Source organism: Suillus subaureus (assembly GCF_016647635.1).
Source record: "Suillus subaureus strain MN1 chromosome Unknown BJ212scaffold_12, whole genome shotgun sequence".
NCBI lineage: Eukaryota > Fungi > Basidiomycota > Agaricomycetes > Boletales > Suillaceae > Suillus > Suillus subaureus.
The window spans coordinates 271,174-289,800 of record NW_024538568.1 but is presented as its reverse complement, the minus strand read 5'-3'; the positions used below and the strand labels follow the sequence as shown (position 1 = coordinate 289,800).

The following is an 18,627-nucleotide window of genomic DNA, read 5'->3' as shown; positions in this document are numbered from 1 at the left end:
AAACGGTTTCTCGACCACACAAGGTTGCACGACCCAACATATCTGAAGAGGCTGAAGGCCTATTAAGCTTTTGTGAATGAAGACAGGTAGGATCGTATAACTGAGCAACAAGATGGTGATCTGTGAAGGCCGCAGCTGCCCAATAGACAGGCCAGAACCAAAACGTACGTGCATCTGGCAGCATTAACTGAGTTTGCCGTCCACTGAGCAGCCCAATAATCGCCCACTTTGCGATGAAGTTTCGTGATTTGTGCAAGATCCTTTGAATGTCGTGACGTGGCCACTCACATGCCTTCGAGTCATTGCCATGCATATCGTAGTAACCGCACCAACTGTAGTACGAGGTATGCACGCCTTGTACACGCCTTTCAAATTAGTTAGGCGCCACTGTTGACGACCAACTCGGATACCATTTCTTTGTCGCCAGCAGTCTGGAGATCTGAAAAACACGAAAGCTGGATGGGAGTCGATGGCATCGTGGAGTAAGTCGTGAAGAAAAAATTTGCATCAACGACGACGTAAGCCTAGTAATATCCTCGACGCAGTGCCAAGGGCAACGGGCATGAATTCAATAACTGGAGCTGACTTAATCCCAAAATTTATGTAAGTGGCAAAAACTACCAGCTGTTGGCAGCCATTCAAGTTGTACGCACAACTTGAATTCGCTGCTGGTCACCCAACTTGAGCTTGAACACCACCATCCGAATCTCGCGGGGATGTGTACACATATTGAGTTTGCCCTAGTATGTGTGCATAGCGTGTTCTTGTATATTAAATGACATCACTGATTATTTGGATGGTCTCCTACTCCCGCCAAAAGGTGCAGCGCCGTCATGCGGCCCTGCTCAGTGCATTAATCTCACTAGTATAGCACCGAAGAATGATGAAGTCTCACCCACAAGCCTAGAGAAACTGTCAAACACGCCGGACAGCATCGAGGACTACGACTTTTCAGATCGGACAGATACTATGGAGCATGGACTGAATGTACGCCGAGTGCGTGACGCACCGGGCCCATCGTCATTAAGCTGCCTAATCCACGATGGAAAGAAGCAGCCATGTTGCACGGATCAGCATATAGAGAACAACATTCATTGGGTGCGTCTCGAATGATCTCGGGATGCAAAGTTTCAGCACGTTGACTAATGGACGAACTCTCCGTCTTAGACACTCCGCGCTGCTCGCTCTCTTGCAGGATCGATCGTATAGTAGCACCAAAAAGGCCCCACTGCAACACCAACGACACACGCGACTGTCTGTCGTTGCGGATACGCCACGATTCTTGCTCTGCGATTAGATGAGCTATAGCCACCCATGAGGGAAAATGAGATCGAAATCGAAACGGCAGGTGACAACCGATTACGCCTGGGTTCATGTCCACGAGGTACCGATAAATCTATACCACCTAGCGGGGCGGTGAAAGCGCGATATAAACTCGAGTGAGCTACAGGCGCTTTGCTAAGCATTGGATATCGAGAATGTGGATTGCAATGCAGAAGACTCGACATTTCTTCTGGCGTCTCGATGCAAGAATCAATCTGAGACTTTTTTGTAATCAAGGGTTCATGCCGTGAATACATTCAAGCTGAGTTATATTTTGTGACGGGAGTTTGTGTAACAGCTGATAGATAATATGCCGTTCGATGTTAAAAAAAGATCTTAATATTCAAGTAATGCAGGCGCTTACAGTGAGCCATTCAAATAGGCCACATACAATATACTCCACCCAACTTGCATGCTGTGTGACACTAAACTGAATCCCGACGGTCTGCTCCATGCATTTTGTTGGTATATTCGAACTCGACGGGTGTCATTCTTCCCCAGATGGCACAACAGCGAAACGCAACCCCAAAGTGCAAATCCAACGCTGCTCTCCGCTGTTCAGACATTGTACCGAGGGTCTGCCTTTCTTGTTTTCTACCTTGGCAATCTTTCACGGGACTTCTATTAGTTGATGAAGCCATGATGGCGGCAGATTCGTACCTTTATCGGCTATGCAGGCTATCAGCGGCCTACAAATAGAGTTGGAATATATGGACCCACATTTTCCACTCCCCGTGATTACAAGTTGCAGCCTGAGGGCTATCTTGCACCTTTTGCCTCATATCTATTTCTTCACCACCATGCTATTCCATAATATTATCAAGTGGATCAACAGTTGCAAGGCTATCAATGTAAATGTTTTGCTCCCGCCCATCTCTTGTTGATACGCTTCCCTTGCAAGAGATTACAATGAATTCAGTAACTTGTACTGCAAAGCGGCATTTTTCTGTCTTTCCTTCCTTCGCGTCTTACGAGTGAATTGTGTGGAGTTCATTTTGTTTGCAAATAACTACAACTGATAATTTCTCTTGTGTCGTTCTGGTCTCCGAGTAGATGCAAGCCCCTACTTTTGGAACAAGTGCATATCTTCGCTCTCCATGTGGTCTGTCTACTCTTCGATTGTAAGTTTTACCATCTCGCCATGCTTCTTGTTCCAATACTATTACTTATAGTCCATCAAGGAATCGAAGCATAAGTGGGATGGTCAACTTCCTGTAGAGACGTTCACGCAACGCTGGCATGAATGGCCATGCGGCCCTTCCTATGTTTGTCTCGTTGGCATTACGTGCCTTAGGCCGTTAACACTGCCAACGGAATATGATGGCTCCAGTTTCTATTATTGTGATTTTAGATATTAATATCGGCATTGGCAGCTATATGAAAGGCCAACGCCGGCCAACCAACGTGGCTTGGCCGTCACGTCACTTAATGGCGTTCCATGGCATGGCCATGGCCAGCCATGACCCTGACTCGTGTCTCACTTTGCCATTTTGTGCTCAGCGCTCAACCCAATAAGGTCGATCACGGAAGCCAGCCATGCCGCGTGTTAACAAGCCAATCATCGATGGGAATGGCGAGTGGCGTTAAAGGCACGTTACCCTTATTCTGATATGCTGTGTGGCACTCTTGCTCTATGTGTAGGCAATCCAGGTTTCCACTTCACCTGGTGAGCGTCATCTTTCGTACCGCCGGACTTTCGGGTGCCATCGCGCACTGCATTAAAATAGGCCTGATTCCACGCGACAATGAGCGATCTACGGTCTTTTTATGAAGTATTAACTTGGCCTTGCGAAGAAATCGGATCCCAACTCGTAACCTGGCCTTCGAAATCCGATATATCACCAACCCCACAATCAGCAGTCACTAGTCAAAGTTGACTGGTGGATAGATTTTAGATCGGGCCAAAAAGCACGTTTCCTAATTAAATCGGCTAAGCTTCTGAAAGAAGCCAACTTTCGTTGGATTATTATGGGATTATGGCCAGGTTCACACGTTTTTATGGAGGTTGGCCCATTGGAAGAAGATGAGCCATACACTTCTTTGTAATTTGTCGCAGGCCAGCCAGCCATTCAAGCCTTCAAGTCCTATCTGATGTGGCTATGAGCAGATATAAAGTCTCTGTTGGCAGGTATGCGCACTTCAGAGACACGATCAAACAATGTCGACCAACACACTCCCACCTGCTTCTTGCTTTCATGATACACTCAAAGCTCTTGGAACATCTATCAGGTATGAATACTTGCACTCTGGTAATGACTTGGTTCTACATCTCTTTCAGGTTGCATGCCGAAAGACAGGGAAGCGCTTGCCCTTGCTATCCTATAGTTCAATTCGTTCTGGACCCATTACCTTTCCTTCATCACTGGTTAGTATGGTTGCTAGCCTACGCGAAATGTTTGCTAAGGGATTATTGGCAGGTTGTCTCTTCCTGAAACTCAATGTCATGGATCTCTCTCAGCCATTGCCGGTGAATTGGCACCGTACGGCGATTCTACGTTCAATATAACAACGGACACTGTGGAGGCGTCCTATGCATTGGACGTAGGGTCGCCCAGCCTTAGCAGTCCATCTCCCATGGAGCCCGATTTCATTCACCAGTCCCTTCTAGACACCACTCTTGATACAAACACCGGAATGGATGCACTATATCTTAGCGGGCTTGACCATTTGGAAGGTCATAACTTCAACCTGGAACCTTTCCCCGAGTTTTCCAATAGCTTCCTTCCAGAGCTTTCCATGACCCCCTCTATGGATCACGCTTCATCCCAGATGTGGAGTCCTCATACTCTCCCGCAGTCACCTGACACATCATCTTCTAACGGGAGTTTATATTACGATTATACATGGACGAACGAGCCCGCCCACGATTGTTTTATCGATCCATTATCCTACGACATACAACCGCACGTGCAGAACTCCAGCGATGTCTATCTATCTAGTGTCTGTAGCGGAACTGATCTTGATTCGCTTACATCGCTGTGGTTGGATGAGGGAAGGAGTGAATGTGCGATATCGATGGACGATATGGGTAGCACTCCAAGCTTATGCCGCTGGGGTGATGGGTCCTGCACCTCACTTCTGACTTCCGACAAGTCCGAAGTGGGGAAGCATCTCCAAGTCCTCCACTGGTGTCAAATCTGGCGGCGACAAAGAGAGGATGTTGTGCAGCTGGGACGGCTGCGGGAAAGAGATGAAGAAGGAGAGCATATCACGGCACGTTGCCGCAATTCATTTGAGCAACAAAACGGAATGCGGGAGTTGTGGAAAGCAGTTTGCTCGGTTGGATTCTAAACTGCGCCACCTGAAGAATTCAAGGCGAGAGGAGTGCAGAGAATCCGAGCCCCATGATAGTCGTACCAAACGCCGTCGCCTGTCGTGGCCATGATTTTTCTGTTGGACATTCTTGCAATTTATCGAGTCCGGACAGTACGCTGGCCGTGTGCATATATAGTATATACCGGTTTTTGTTCACTTCATAATTTTATGGACGCGCGTACTGGTACTACCGAACCTCTACCTTTATCTACCTTTGTCCCTCTAGTGCACTGCCATGTCGAAGCGTGAAATGACTTTGTAGCCGTCAAATACAGGCCCTTGTCAACTCATGTAACAGAAGATAACAGTGGGCATCCTGCCAGGTGGTTGAATGGTGTACCCATTTTAATAGATTATAATGGTTCAAAATACCCCCAAAAAGATTTGACAGGGACTGTAATCATTTAAGTACCTTAATGTGCAGACGATCAAATAACTTAATAGTCGACACGACGACGAAATCCAAGGGGAATAGACACAATTTGCAAATAGTGTAGATAGGACCAACTAAGTAGGAGTATACGGTAGGATTACTAATAACGGACAGGAACTATAGGAAGATGCATATAAGGTCGGAACGCAGAACGATAGAGATAATACTGTAAGATAACGCTAGAGGACTACATCAGTCTAAGAGAGCATCAGGGGATGCACATGACGTTTTGGCTGGCCGACCAACCCCCATTAATGCACACTTTGTCAATTACAAGCGATCTACCTCCATTCTTGACGACAGATTTCGCATACTGACAGCCCGGCCTTTCAAGAGTATGTCTTCGAAAGGCATCATCCCGCGAGAGGGAAGCCCCGCATATCGAACAAATTCGCCGTACTCCAAGGTGTGAAAGTATATGACGTGGGAGGTTTCCTGGTTTCATGCGGGCATCAAGACAACCCGTCCAAAGACAGGAGATCTGCTGCGTGTCTTCGCTCGTAGCGCTGGTGTTGATACCATGATATTGCTGGAGATGTTTGGAGACCTGCTTGTGCTCGACACCAATGTGCATCGTGCAACCATTCCAGTTACATGGGTGCACTATAACCTCGTCGTTATGGTCGCGCAGGGTTTCCTGATCAATCAGGATGGGATCCACCCCATTTTGCTCCAGGAGTATATCATGGACCATGGACAAGCTGAAATAATAACAGGTGACTATAAAGAAATGGCGGAGAATGTCACTGCTAACCAATTTGTGTTCATACTGGATCAGAGAGGTGTTGGTTTGTGTGTCTTCTGGGTTCTGCCATCGAGTCGTCTTTTAACTTACTTCACCTCTGGCGCTATTCCCCACCGCAGCTCGACAAGAGGCACGAGTATTGACTGAAATCGCCAGATTTCCACCGAGCTCTTGGGTTTGTGCAAATCCGCTACAATGGTGGTGGAAGGGGTAGGTTAGTTACGCGCTGTGTCGTCATAATTTTCAAACAGGCAGGTTGAAAGGACGATGATCACTTCTAGTCAGTATGCCAATGTTACTATACAAGAGCGGATCAACACGAGCAACCCGGTTACTAAAACAATTTCAGATTGGAGAGTTTTCTGAGGTGAATTCTGTATATGACGGGCGTCATGTTGGAAGGCCTTCGTGGTGCCGGGTAGATCAGTTTTTGATCCGTTGATTGGGGGCGCAATCAGCAGCCACCTGACTGGCATGTCCCTCGAAAGTTCACTGACAACGGCTGGGATCCCGAGGTGCAGTGGACAAAACGACTAGTTGTAGCTACAGTACACGGACCCATACGGATGATCTGTCTCTCAAAGGAACAACGGTAAGCACGCGTCATTAGCGAAATAATAAACAATTCGGTATCCATGTCGTGTCTCTCGTACGTGTGTTATAACGTCTCGAAGGAGCCAAGTATACCGAAGTAATCGGTATGGTGGAGGGATCTGATTTCCTAGTATCAACCGGTCAAAGGTTAGACCGACAAGGCCAGGCCTGACAAGTGACTGCCAGCAGCGATGTGGTGTCCGACGTAATAGTTGAAGTGTAAACTCGGCGATAACAATTCCCTCTCTCCGATTCCGGATCCGTTTGCATTGTGGAGACAAATGAGCGTTTGTCAGTCTACTTCAAGTCAAAGTGCTGTGGTAACTTGCCATGACAGCGGGGCATTGAGGAAGGCGAGAATCCAGTGAAACTGCACCAAACCAACAAATGCGATGCTGAGCGCTAGTAGTGCAAACTATGGCATGTAATTGCGCATCCCGCGGAGGTTGTGTGATTTTGTCTGGATGCGCTTCTATTATGGAAGGGCAGCATGATAGCGATTGATGGTGGACACATGCGTTCTAGTTTCGCGGATCATAGTGGCCCAGCCACTTGGGATGAGCGCTTGTGTTAACGGCAGAAAGATTCAGCAGGCGCCCCAGAACACTTGAGTCCCTGAACGCTGAGCCCATTTGGCGCGCAGACGACAGAACTATCGGATTAGATTCAGAGGTTTCTACAGCAGATGTGATGGGTTGCTAGGAAAATGTAGGCCTGATGCATGATGCAAGGACCACTGGCCAGGGACCTTCGGAGTTTGGCAACGAGGCAGATCAACTTGAGCAATAGAAGATTCGGTTGGGCACGTGCAAACACAAGCATGCAGTAGACGCTGCCTGGAGGTGCACAGCATTACTAACACACGGTACTAGTATACGACACCTCGGGGCCTATGGCATGTAACATCCATCTACGACCTTTACGTATAGGTTACCAGGTGAGAAGTACCAAGACGTACTGCAGCTGTGTTCATTCTATATGATTACAAGGAACTATTCCTACGTGGAATATGACTGGGCAGTGGACAGAGAAACTTTGGAGAAGCTCTAATAGTCCAATACACACGAAGCCAACCGGCTTGGTGCGAACTGTACTAATAAGCTCCTACAGCTTGCACGACGCAGTGATTGAAATATTGACCATCTAACTTTCCGCGCTGTCAACTGCAATAAGTGTTCAAACGTTCGATAGTAGCGGCACCGGGCAGCGCTCTCCCTGGATCTCATGATCAATTCAACTATTTCCGTCTGTTTCACTGATGGGGCTCAATACGCATGGTAACTGTGGAACTGCAGCTCCCACGAAAGAACTCAGTACTCACTCATGACAGGCTGCAGGCTGAAGGTACCAAAGTCACTCCCAAGCTCAAGCATGTTCTTCCCTAGTGAAAGTATGGGTAGTACTATGGAAACCAACGTATAACGCGTTGCCCCTTCAAATACCCTCCGACTTGAAGTAGGTTCGTCTGTCGTTAATCATTGTAAGTGGACCTGAGCGCAATTGTATCAGACAGCTCAAGATGATAAGGTAGTGGGGCCTGGGCACCGTGTGTTCTCGACCAGGCCACCCGTGGTCGCTTGTGCATGTGGGAATTGAACATTGAATCTCCGTACTTAATCCGTGCTACTAGTGCAAAAACCACAGATGACTTGATGAACGTTGATGGGCCGTCCATATGATGCGGTTCGGTTACATTATCTCTCGATAAACTCAGCTTGTCTGTATTTAAGGCTAATAACTTGAAGCGCCTCTGAGCCTCTCTTAAAAAAGCGCTCTTGAATTCGACCGGCTTAGGCGCCACCCCTTCCAGTATGATTATAATCTTGCCTGCTGCTATTCTTTTGGGTCTTGCACTCCGTGGTGCTGCTTGTGCGGGTGATCACTTGCATGCCCGTGACGCTTATGCTCATGAACATTTGAACAAGCGCGAGTACCCACAGGTTCCAATCACACCTCCCTACCGTCCTCTTGTCTGGGGAGATTTCAATGTGATCCACACCACCGACACCCATGGCTGGTTACTCGGTCACCAAAAGCTGTCATTTCCTGAACCAGACTATAGGTGAGTGTTCAGAGGAACTAATCTAAGGCACCATGCCTCAACCGCGTCACCCTGCGCATATTATAGTGGGGACCTTGGAGATTTTGCTAGTTTCGTGACGCATATGAAGGAAATCGCCATCGTTCGTCCATCATGCATCAGTTTGGATCCTGCCTTCATTGTACATATTTACTATTGCAGGAAAAAGACGTCGACCTGCTTTTGGTAGACTCGGGGGATGTACATGACGGTATGTATCGAATTGATATCCATCGAAGGCACAATCCAACCCACCTCTCAGGAACTGGGCTTTCTGATGGTTATCCCCCTGGTGGTGTTGACGCGCACGAGGTCCGTTGTTTTGTTGTTGATACATACCTCGAAATTGATACTCCGTTTAAAAGTCCAACAAGTTCCTTGAGCGCCTTCCATATGATGTCATGACTATCGGAAAGTGAGTATCGAGTTTTCGGTCTTCTCCTTATCTACCTCCTCTTGATACTGGGTTTTGAACTGACAGTTTTACTTCTATAGCCATGAACTGTACATCTATGCGGATACATATGACATGTAAGTCCTAAATATTCTGAGCAAAATTCGGTTTGACTGACAATATCTTTTTTGTATCTTTTTCTGTTCCCTCCTCTGCAACATCTATGTTTTGTTCAATCACCACCTTCTAGTTTGACACTCCACAAACATCGCTTGTTTTCGATACTTGCTAAATGGACCAACTTCCTCAGGTACACGAACTTCGTCCCTTATCTTGATGGGCGGTACTTGTCTTCCAATGTCAACATCACTGTTTTCAACTCGGATGGCGAGCCTGAGAGTGTGCCAGTTGGCAGTAAGTTTGAATTTTAAATTTAGTTTGACTGCTATCGATGTCCTTTCCGCAGATCGTTCCACCAAGTTCACCACAAGGAAGTAAGAGATCCTATGAATCCAAGGTGGGACTTTATTCATTTGATGTAACAGAGGCCGTCGCATCACTTCTCTTGGAGTCCTATACGATTTCACTGGAAATGACGTGAACACAACTGTACAAACTGTAGCTGATATGGTCGAGGAGCAGTGGGTACGTTATCCTAGGCGTCTATGTGATCCAAGGCAGTATTCTGATCGATTTTTACAGTTCGCCGAGGCCATCGCGGAAGAACCTGATGTGTTTGTACTTATTGGGTAGGTTGATTCATGGTTTCTGAGAAAATATTTTTAACGTGATCTCAGGCACATGCCAGTTTCTTACGATAACTGTAGGTCAACTACAGCAATTCTAGGTTTGATGATACGATGAATTGGTTTTCTAGGGCCTACTGTCTTTAACGCTGTTCGGGCTGTGCACCCTCTGACGCCCATCTTAATCTTTGGAGGTGGAGACCATCCATTTGATGTTTTCGACTAACTTTCTCACCGTGGACTTAGGACATTCCCACATCCGTGACTGTCAACAGTACGATGGTCGTTCTATGGCTCTGGAAAGCGGGCGCTACATGGAGACAATCGGTATGTGGGCATCAAAGTTGAGTTGAGTCCAGTGTCTCATGTATTCTTTTAGGCTGGATGAGTACATCGTTTAACCAAATAATAATAATTAAAGGTCTGACCCAAGAACTTAGGTGCGGACCTCGAAGCTGCTCAGGGCAACGCCAACAACATTTCTTTCACAAGAAGATATCTAGACCAGAACCGCGTGACCTACGAGGTGAAGTGTGATATCAGTTTCTCAATGATGTCCTAACTCGCGTGTCACATTTAGTACCACACACAAATGTCAAACCAAACGTTTGACACCGCCGATGGGCGCTCGATCACTGACGGTCTCCAGGAGCTCGCGGTCATGTTTGATTTATCTTATCTGTACGGAACAGCCCCACAAGATTATACCATCAACCAGTGAGTACTCCGTATATATCGCATAAGCCACCAGCTCAATTGTGTGCTAGGAACCCATATCCTTCCAATGGATCCCTTCTATCTCTTTTCATTGCAGATGTGAGACCTGATTTTCCAGAAACGTCAATTATTAACGCCCTTGTCAGGCTGTCCCATACGCTCTCTCTATTAACAATACGCGTGATTCTATCCCAGCCATATTTATCACCAATTCAGGATCTCAACGCTTCAACGTCTTCCAGGGACCGTTCACCAAGAACGATCAGCTCACCGCCTCGCCGTTCACGGATTCATTCTTGTATATCCCCAACATCACATTTAGCATCGCAAACCAGGTCCTTCCAGCTTTGAACAATGCTGGCGCGAGTGAGAAACGGAAGCGAGATGAGATCGAAAAGGAACTCTGGGACCGTGGGATTGTCGATACTCGGTACAGAGCTTGGTTAGAGGAGATGGATCGGCGTGCTGGAATGGGTAGACGAGAAGCAACGGCAGGTAATTTGACACTTGGATATGTCACGGTCGATGTAAGTGACCCATCTTCGCATTCGCTCCAACGCGCTCATAGCGGTGATTCAGTCATGCCCCGGTGCTGGGGACGACACGCTGCACATGGCATTGCCCTACTATTCGGTTCCAGACTTCATTGGCTCAAACCCGCCTAACGTGACGGATGACACGCCTATTGATCTTGTCTTCGTCGACTTTATTGAAGCGCAACTCCTTGGCATTCTCAACGGCTTGCAGAATGCGGAGAACTATACCACCGCTGATGTTTTATTGTACAGTCCGACGCTGTCTGACGCAGCACTGGGCTTATATGCTCAGGCTGCGTGGAACTGACTGAACGGCCAGTAATATGCCCATGCTGTGATCGTATTTACCTCTTCTCCACAATCACCTGACACCTTGTCGTTGGCATCAATGCCTATTTAGTCACCTTCGTCACCTTATCGTATGTGCTATACAGTTCCTTTCACGCACCATCACAAGCCACTGATCGTTATGTAACTACGATATTCTTTGCACGCATCTGTTGCGACTTCACCTCAGTGTTGTTCGATCACTCGCTGAGGTATGCCATCTTGTAGTTCATAGTAGTCACATGTACTGACTCGTACCTCTAGCTTCGTACAGGTTATGACCCCTGGGCTCTAGTAAAGCCCAGTTATCTACGAAAATAGTTCGATCTCACGCCAATTAGAATTCTCAGCGCTCACGACGTTCATGTAACGGCCGAACATCAAAATATTGAACATTCAACGTTTGAAAATCCAATGGGAAGCTATGATTATATTCTCGAGTTGACGGGCACAGACTCTTACCGGGCTTGGCGCCGCGCCGTGATGCTGGCTCTAGCTAGTGAAGGGTTATGGAATCATTGTACTAATGGTACAGATCCCAGTGATGTCGCAGAGTATGCTAGTGTCATGTCCACAGCAGCCACTCCTGGAACGATTACAAGCATGGAATGCGCCGCGATGAATGAATGGATCAACAAAGACGCACAGGCTAGGGCCATTATTGGGCGAAGGCTTTCCCCCATTGTTCAAAACATGCTCGGTGAGAAAATGACCGCTCGCGAACAGTGGGAGACTCTGAGCAGGCGTTTCGCTTGTCTCGACATCACCTCCCAAATTGAATTACGCACCCAGCTACTCTCCGAAAAGCTGAAGGATGCCGAAGATGCTTCTCGCTATCTTAGCGTTTTCGAAGATGGCCGAAGGCGTTTCGTGGAGATGGGTGTCATCTTCACTGATGAGGAAGCCATCTGGATGTTACTGAATGGCTTACCAGACACAACTCAATGGGTTGTTTTTCGCTGCCTTACCACCAGTCGCTCGTCCACTTCGACTGCCACTCCCAATCGGACTTTTGAGGAAGTTGCAGCCTCATTTTTTGAGGAGGCGAATCGACAGCGCGGGCGACTTAGACTTGCAAAATACAGTTCAGATCCTCACGTTGCTACCGCATTCGACCGCAGAAGGGATCCATCCTTTGCTGTCATCAAGGAATTATCCTCTGATTCATTCACCAGTGACGAAGATATCTCGTCCATTGCTCATCACGCACTCTCCACTATCCTTGACTTTGGAACCATGTCGACATTGATCACCGACCGTGATATGTTCTGGACTTATTCAGAATCACGAGCCACTGTCGAGACTGCACACCATGGCAAGCTGCTTACCTTGGGCCGAGGGGAGTGTACGGCTGACCTCGTCATTAATGGACGGACATTTCGGATTCGTCTCACCAATTGTCTTCATGCACCTGGCGCACCCGTCAATCTCCTCTCTGTAGGGCATATGCTCAACAAGGGTTGGGGGTGCAACCTCAAACCATCCCCTTCCCGCTGCGAGCTCGTTTTTTGTGGTGAAACACTTGGCGACCTTCCAGCGACTGGAAACCTGTTCCCAATCAATCTCAAGTTCGTTCGTCCGGCCAGTCCCCATCCTCGTACACTCCGGCATCCATCCAACTTGTTCCCATCACGTGCAGAACCTTGTGCTGCCAGTGCTCGCATCCCAGAAGCTCGGCTGATTGAGGGGGTGCATCCCACATCGAGCAAGGGGGTGGACACAGCCGCATGCTCGAACCACTCGATATCTCTCCGACCTACCATGACGAGCAAGGGGGTGGATACAGTTGCAGGGTTTAAGGTTGGCATCCGGCAGGTGAAGGAAATCCATTCTGTGTCCATGCCCACCATGTCCATGCCCATGTGCGTATCTGTCAGAGGTTCCAGTAGCCTCAAACAACGTTGGAGGGCGAACGAATCGCGGGCTGCGGTTAGTGCTGCCGCTGTTGCTAGAGTGATGCCAGAACGTGTCGTTACCGTTCCCTCGGAACACAGTGTAAGGACTGAAGAGCAGAAAATCCATGCTGCTGCGCCGCAAAGACGAAGAAGTACCTACGCTTGTCACACCAGACCCCAAGTCTCCTCCACAAGTATCCGGCAGACTCACTCAATCACCCACTTCGGCACCATTCCCGTTTCTGCATGCAACCCATTATCATTTGTACCAGAAGGCCCACCTATCCATCTCACCACCAGCCCAATCATGGCACCAACCACGTCCGAGTCCAATGACCCATGGGCAAGTATTCAACGACGTCAGAGCCAGGCATTTAGACGTACCCATACTTGTCGCAATATTCCGGTTTCGTCTTTTCAATCTTGCACTTGGAGCCATTCACGTTTACGATGCTCACGCCATCCATTTGACGCAGTCCCATTTGACCCCCGTACACAAATGCCAGCATCCGTTGACTTCCACGCACGACCAGCGACGCCCATTCCCACTCCGATCGCTTAGGCTTATGCAACATCTTCACTTGCGAGCTCGACACTCGTCACTGCAAATCCAGAACTTTCTAGCACTCCCACTCAAACATCTGCGCTATTTACGTCTCCTACTACGCTTGACTTTGATGTCAGAAGTAGTCCAGGCTCACTAAAGCAGCTCAAGTCTCTATCAAAGAGGAGAGCATCAAGCAAAGCAACCTCACTGTCCCTCTCTGTTCAATCTGCATTCGCAGAACACATCCATTCTTGCCCTTTGAATCTTGTCATCGAGCCTGCAGCTGAGAACTCTTCTAACCTTCCTGAGGCCATACTTGTTGTTTTAGTTCGCAAGGCAGCTATAACAGAGCATGTTGTGAAACTGTTTCCTTCCGTTACAATCACCTTACAAGCTCATTCTCCAAATCCTCTTCCAGCGATTTCGGCACTTCGAGCACATTATCAAGTTCTGCTTTCGTTTCGGCGCACCCCTCACCTTCTCCGATACTCTGCCATCGTTTTAGTGCAGGGCGCCATTGCCACGGAATAGTCTGCATCCTCTTTCTTTCACAAACCACTGATCGTTATGTAACTACGATGTTTTTGCACGCATATTATTGCGACTTCACCTCAGCGTTGTTCAATCACTCGCTGAGGTATGCCATCTTGTAGTTCATAGTAGTCACATGTACTGACTCGTACCTAGACAAGTGGTTCGATCGCGTGACAAGACGGAAATCTATTGTTCCAAACCTGCTCAACAATCTTTTTCCTTTTACCACGCCTTGAACGTTCACTCCCAGTAAAAACCGGTTGTGACCGGAGGGGATCACAGCTGCTGAGAAGTTAGTTACCTTATTTGTACTATGACGGAATCTGCTGAATCATGAGAAGTTTCGTTGCATTTTTTTGCAAAACGACGTCGTATCGCATTGCAAAACATCGTATCGCATCGCGCCAACATCACATCGCATCGCACCAACATTGCATCGCATCGCACCAGCATCGTATCATTGAGTTTTTGTACTACAAGTATGTACTATCTGCGCCATCCTCTCATACTAATCTGATTCAATATTTCAGAATGTTACCTGCCTCAAGCTCGAGCTCAGACAGGCAGCTATATGTTTGTCTGTGCACCAAGCACAATCTTGGCCAACCCCATAGAGTTGCCAAATCCACATGGCACCGACATCTACAAGAGGCTAGTACAGAGGAGGAGCGAGAGAAGATGTGAACTGGCCGAGAACTACGGGGACATACCATGGAGCTGGGACATACCATGGAGCTGGGACCGGGTGCTGGGGAGGCGGCTGCAGGCTGTGCTTCATCTTCAAACTCTTCTGACAGAACATCTATACCCCCCAGTGCTTTGTTTTGGTGCTCATAAATGTATTTTCAGCGTGCATATATGCAGCCTGCACAGCATAGTAACCAGTATTTGCTCGAACACTGCAAAACATTAGAACTTCAAATCGTGAAATTGACTAGCGAACGCGACACGCTCAAGTACGTATTTTCCTGCTCTGCATCTCCATTGATTTAATTAATTTTGATATAATCATATTTCGGATCGATGTTTCAACAACTTTCAAGCGCTGTTCGGCTGCATCAAACGGACTCGCTCGACCTTGACTGTACCCTCATTTCCTCAGTTCCAGCTACTGCTAACCGGCCAACTCGCGTCATCCATCCGAAGATTCGGTTTTGGACCAATGACGACTTCTTAGGATGGCTGGATTCTCCCGACGGCCGTCGAGCTGACCGCGGGAAAGTGCCGTATCTCGAGGATGAGAACGGTGATCCACTTACCGACCCGATAGTCAAGTCTATCCGGAAACTTCTTCGTGGCGCTTGGGCGGAGCTCGTCAGACGCAAACTTGCTCCGAAGACGTGGGGTAAAGCAGCTGCGACTGCAAGGCAAATTGTTCACACCCTGATGGAGAACTCACATCCATTGTTCAAGTTCGCTGACGACGGTTGGAAGCTCGACTATCTCATGAGCACGTCGTATTCTGCGTGGCGAAGAACCACGTTGATGATGACGGAGACTGGAAGAAGAAACTCGTCGACAATGACGACAATGACGAGGACGAGAGTAGCGGGGGCAAGAAGCGTAAACAATTGAAGGACGCTCTCAGGTCTGAAGTCCCCGGCAAAAAACTAAAAGGTGCGTCTTTAATTTAATATGATATTGCATTAACTAGTATTTTTTGTAGTCGACCCTACCGTGAATATCCTGCCTTCGACGCCAGACTCTCTCTTGGCACCATCGCCTACTGTGCCTAACTCGTTAGCTGCCGAGTCCATGCTACTGCTATCCAGGTCTCACCCTACCACCCCTTCTCGAGCGCCGTCTCCAACAATTCGTTTGTCTCCAATATTACTGCCCAACAATCCCGATTCTCGGCAGCTACCAGCTATACCACCTGCTTCTCCGGAGTTTATTGTAGCGGAGAAGGAGAATATTCCTCCACCAACGCCTGATCCTATTGCACCGGTACCTAATTCTAGTATCACACTAGCGCCTAAGCCTAATCCTATCGCACCGCGGCCAATTAAAATTATAATGACTAATTCACTGTAAGTTTGTTGTCTCTTTTCGTCAATGGCTAATGATGTCACTTTCAACAGTTCTACGCTTGCGCTAGCTGCTGTCGGCACACTGATCCCACCACTCCCACCCTCCATCGATCCTCCTCTCAAGGCTCCTCTAGCAAATGACAGCGCTGATTCGAAGGGTAAAAAAGGCAAGGTCGACGACTTCGCAAGCGGCAAGGGCACCAGTAAAACTAGCAAGAAGATGCGTCCAAGCCCAACTAGAAACGGACGGTATGTACTATCAGACGGTCCCTCTCACACCAATCTAACTGGTACTTACAAATTTTGAAGCAATCTGTGTGCTCTTCGCTGGCTCAAGCAAATCAAAACCGACGGGACAACAGAAGAGTTTTGTTTGTATTACGTGGATCTCACTGCAGAACAGCGCAAGGTACGAAGTCATTGCATCACCGTCGTGCATATTGTGCACTCACTGTCTTATATCGGAATTATGATGACGAGGCATCTGCGCTAGTGAGTAACGTCTCCAAAAGTTAGTTCCTGTTCTGATGTGCGCAGGTTGCCAGCAACACTTGGGTGAAGAATGTTTGCGATGGAGCAATGCACTAGTAGACACTCGACGTTCCCGCACCTGCTTTCGATCTCGTACCTGCTTTTGACGTTCCCGCACCTGCTTTCGACGTTCCCGCACCTGCTTTCGATGTGCCTGCACCTGCTTTCGACATTCCCGCACCTGCTTTCGATCTCGTACCTGCTTTTGACGTTCCCGCACCTGCATTTGACGTTCCCGCACCTGCTTGCGATGTTCCCGCACTTGCTTGCGACGTTCCCGCACCTGCTTTCGATGTGTTTTCGCGTCTGTTTTATGTTTCAATTACCTGCAGTTTCAATCTGTATGGGCGCTCCCAGTGTAATACCTAACAATATGATCATATTTTATGTTATCTGAGCATATTCCGAGACCCTAGCGTGAAGTGTGCAATACCCTATGACATCATATTTGAAACTATCCTAGCATACTATGATACAGCACCCAAGCAGTTTAACTATATGCTCTAAGGTGATTCTGATGTGCATATGCGGAAAAAAACATACGAGAGCGCGAGAGATCTTACAGCAGCACTTCGAAAATGTGCTGGTTGTCCCACTTTGTAAGCGGAATGTGCGCGTCTGGTATTTTCATTTCATCAACACCTCCCGACACTTACGGTCCTCTCCCGTCATAACCAGTTCTTACTGGGGTTCACTTATGGATGGATCCTTCGAGGTCTATCCTAAGTAGTCGTAGCCAACTGGTACCAGAACAGATTAGAAATTTTGGGTGGCGACAAATGCGTTGATATTCGCTCATGGACAGTTCCGTTCGGAGGTTATGCGAAGGGTCGTGGCTGAGGTGATCACCACAACAGAATCGAAATCTGTTCCACTGCGCAGGTTCGAAACCTGCTAGCTGACGACAAGTTTGTTCTTTCTCGGACTAACACCTTCAAGGACATTTGCTCATGGATGGTTTCATCGAAGGTGCATCTAACTGGTCTTAGCGAAGTGGCTACAACAACAGAATCGAAATCTGTTTCTCTTGGACTGTGCAGATTCGAAACTTGCCAAATAATAGGTTTTTTTCTATCGGAACATGCCTTAAAGATTCGCTCATGGATGATTTCCTCGGAACTTCATCTCAACTTCGTCCTGGCTAAAGTGGTTACCACAACAGAGTCTAAATCTGTCCTGGACCCCCTTGGACTGTGCCAATGCGGGTTTGAAACCTGCTGATGACAGGATTTTTTTTTTCTATTGGAACATGCCTTGAAGATTCACTCATGGATGGTTTCTTTGGAGGTCCATCTTAACTGGTCTTAGTTTTTTTTTTTTTTTGAATCATTGTTTATTGTCCATTGAGGCGAAGCCCTATGTTGGACATAACCTACATGTATGTGCGTATGTGGTGTGTGAACTAATTATCTTATTTGGTGTCCAGTCTTAACAATGGTTCTGGCATGAGTGGGAATGGTAGAGCCTTTCTGGAGGCTATGGGACGAGTGATGTGGGGTTGGGTGGTTTCTTGACTTGGCTTCTTCTATGTTCTTCTCTGCTCTTCTTCCTCCAGGGGGGTCACATTGCCAAAGGTGCATTCAAAGCATTTTGTGTGTGTGATGTACTTCAGTACTGCTCTCATCCCTTTGTTCTTGTTGAGCAGGTATTTGATGTTGCACTTTCATGGGCCTACTTCATGTTGCATGGCATTGCACTGTCTGATGAATGATGGGCATATGAATAGGAAATGGTGGACTGTTTCTTCATGCGTGTTGCAGCTGTCACACTTTGCTGATGGGTTTCTTGATATACGATTCAGGTGTTTGTTGAGTGTGATGTGGCCCATGTGAAGCTGGAACAGGAGGGAGCTATGTCTCCTTGGCAGGGATGCGATTTTT

General features: G+C 47.7%; 6 protein-coding genes across 6 annotated transcripts; all 6 read left to right on the top strand.

The window, feature by feature from the left end:
* The first annotated feature begins 3,130 nt into the window (after window positions 1–3,130).
* On the top strand, window positions 3,131–5,083 carry BJ212DRAFT_120078 (uncharacterized protein). Its single transcript, XM_041329068.1, has 2 exons — window positions 3,131–3,688; window positions 3,741–5,083. The coding sequence occupies exons 1-2, from the start codon at window positions 3,423–3,425 to the stop codon at window positions 4,612–4,614; spliced, it is 1,140 nt and encodes a 379-aa protein (XP_041194070.1). The 5' UTR covers window positions 3,131–3,422; the 3' UTR covers window positions 4,615–5,083.
* Window positions 5,084–5,489: 406 nt separating this feature from the next.
* BJ212DRAFT_1298872 (uncharacterized protein) lies at window positions 5,490–6,182 on the top strand (the record flags this gene model as incomplete). Its single annotated transcript, XM_041332760.1, has 3 exons — window positions 5,490–5,859; window positions 5,936–6,026; window positions 6,068–6,182. The coding sequence occupies 3 exons, from the start codon at window positions 5,490–5,492 to the stop codon at window positions 6,180–6,182; spliced, it is 576 nt and encodes a 191-aa protein (XP_041194069.1).
* Window positions 6,183–8,221: 2,039 nt separating this feature from the next.
* On the top strand, window positions 8,222–11,190 carry BJ212DRAFT_1479832 (Metallo-dependent phosphatase-like protein; the record flags this gene model as incomplete). Its single annotated transcript, XM_041339955.1, has 19 exons — window positions 8,222–8,472; window positions 8,539–8,593; window positions 8,653–8,701; window positions 8,753–8,802; window positions 8,856–8,905; window positions 8,986–9,021; window positions 9,195–9,298; window positions 9,351–9,378; window positions 9,430–9,529; window positions 9,587–9,633; window positions 9,682–9,707; window positions 9,762–9,824; window positions 9,877–9,957; window positions 10,010–10,018; window positions 10,071–10,156; window positions 10,211–10,347; window positions 10,398–10,446; window positions 10,494–10,874; window positions 10,927–11,190. 19 exons carry the CDS (start codon window positions 8,222–8,224, stop codon window positions 11,188–11,190), a joined length of 1,866 nt encoding a protein of 621 aa, XP_041194068.1.
* Window positions 11,191–14,598: 3,408 nt separating this feature from the next.
* BJ212DRAFT_1348239 (uncharacterized protein) lies at window positions 14,599–15,964 on the top strand (the record flags this gene model as incomplete). The annotated part of the gene is made up of 4 exons (XM_041335408.1): window positions 14,599–14,670; window positions 15,036–15,142; window positions 15,230–15,667; window positions 15,733–15,964. Coding segments are annotated over 3 exons (633 nt in total), but the record flags the coding sequence as incomplete, so codon positions are not given.
* On the top strand, window positions 15,477–17,010 carry BJ212DRAFT_119791 (uncharacterized protein). Its single transcript, XM_041329036.1, has 6 exons — window positions 15,477–15,531; window positions 15,621–16,216; window positions 16,268–16,465; window positions 16,526–16,625; window positions 16,682–16,708; window positions 16,754–17,010. The coding sequence occupies exons 2-6, from the start codon at window positions 15,942–15,944 to the stop codon at window positions 16,802–16,804; spliced, it is 651 nt and encodes a 216-aa protein (XP_041194066.1). The 5' UTR covers window positions 15,477–15,531; window positions 15,621–15,941; the 3' UTR covers window positions 16,805–17,010.
* On the top strand, window positions 16,815–17,175 carry BJ212DRAFT_1348209 (uncharacterized protein). The gene has a single exon (XM_041335407.1). It carries the CDS (start codon window positions 16,896–16,898, stop codon window positions 17,142–17,144), a length of 249 nt encoding a protein of 82 aa, XP_041194065.1. The 5' UTR covers window positions 16,815–16,895; the 3' UTR covers window positions 17,145–17,175.
* Window positions 17,176–18,627: the final 1,452 nt, after the last annotated feature.

Bases quoted from the DNA above. Each gene is read 5' to 3' on its own strand.
- BJ212DRAFT_120078 (XM_041329068.1), top strand. From the start codon at position 3,423: ATGAGCAGATATAAAGTCTCTGTTGGCAGGTATGCGCACTTCAGAGAC. The intron at 3,689-3,740 runs GTTAGTATGGTT...GATTATTGGCAG, and splicing joins TTACCTTTCCTTCATCACTG to GTTGTCTCTTCCTGAAACTC.
- BJ212DRAFT_119791 (XM_041329036.1), top strand. From the start codon at position 15,942: ATGCTACTGCTATCCAGGTCTCACCCTACCACCCCTTCTCGAGCGCCG. The intron at 16,217-16,267 runs GTAAGTTTGTTG...CACTTTCAACAG, and splicing joins ATTATAATGACTAATTCACT to TTCTACGCTTGCGCTAGCTG. The intron at 16,466-16,525 runs GTATGTACTATC...CAAATTTTGAAG, and splicing joins AGCCCAACTAGAAACGGACG to CAATCTGTGTGCTCTTCGCT.
- BJ212DRAFT_1348209 (XM_041335407.1), top strand. From the start codon at position 16,896: ATGTGCCTGCACCTGCTTTCGACATTCCCGCACCTGCTTTCGATCTCG.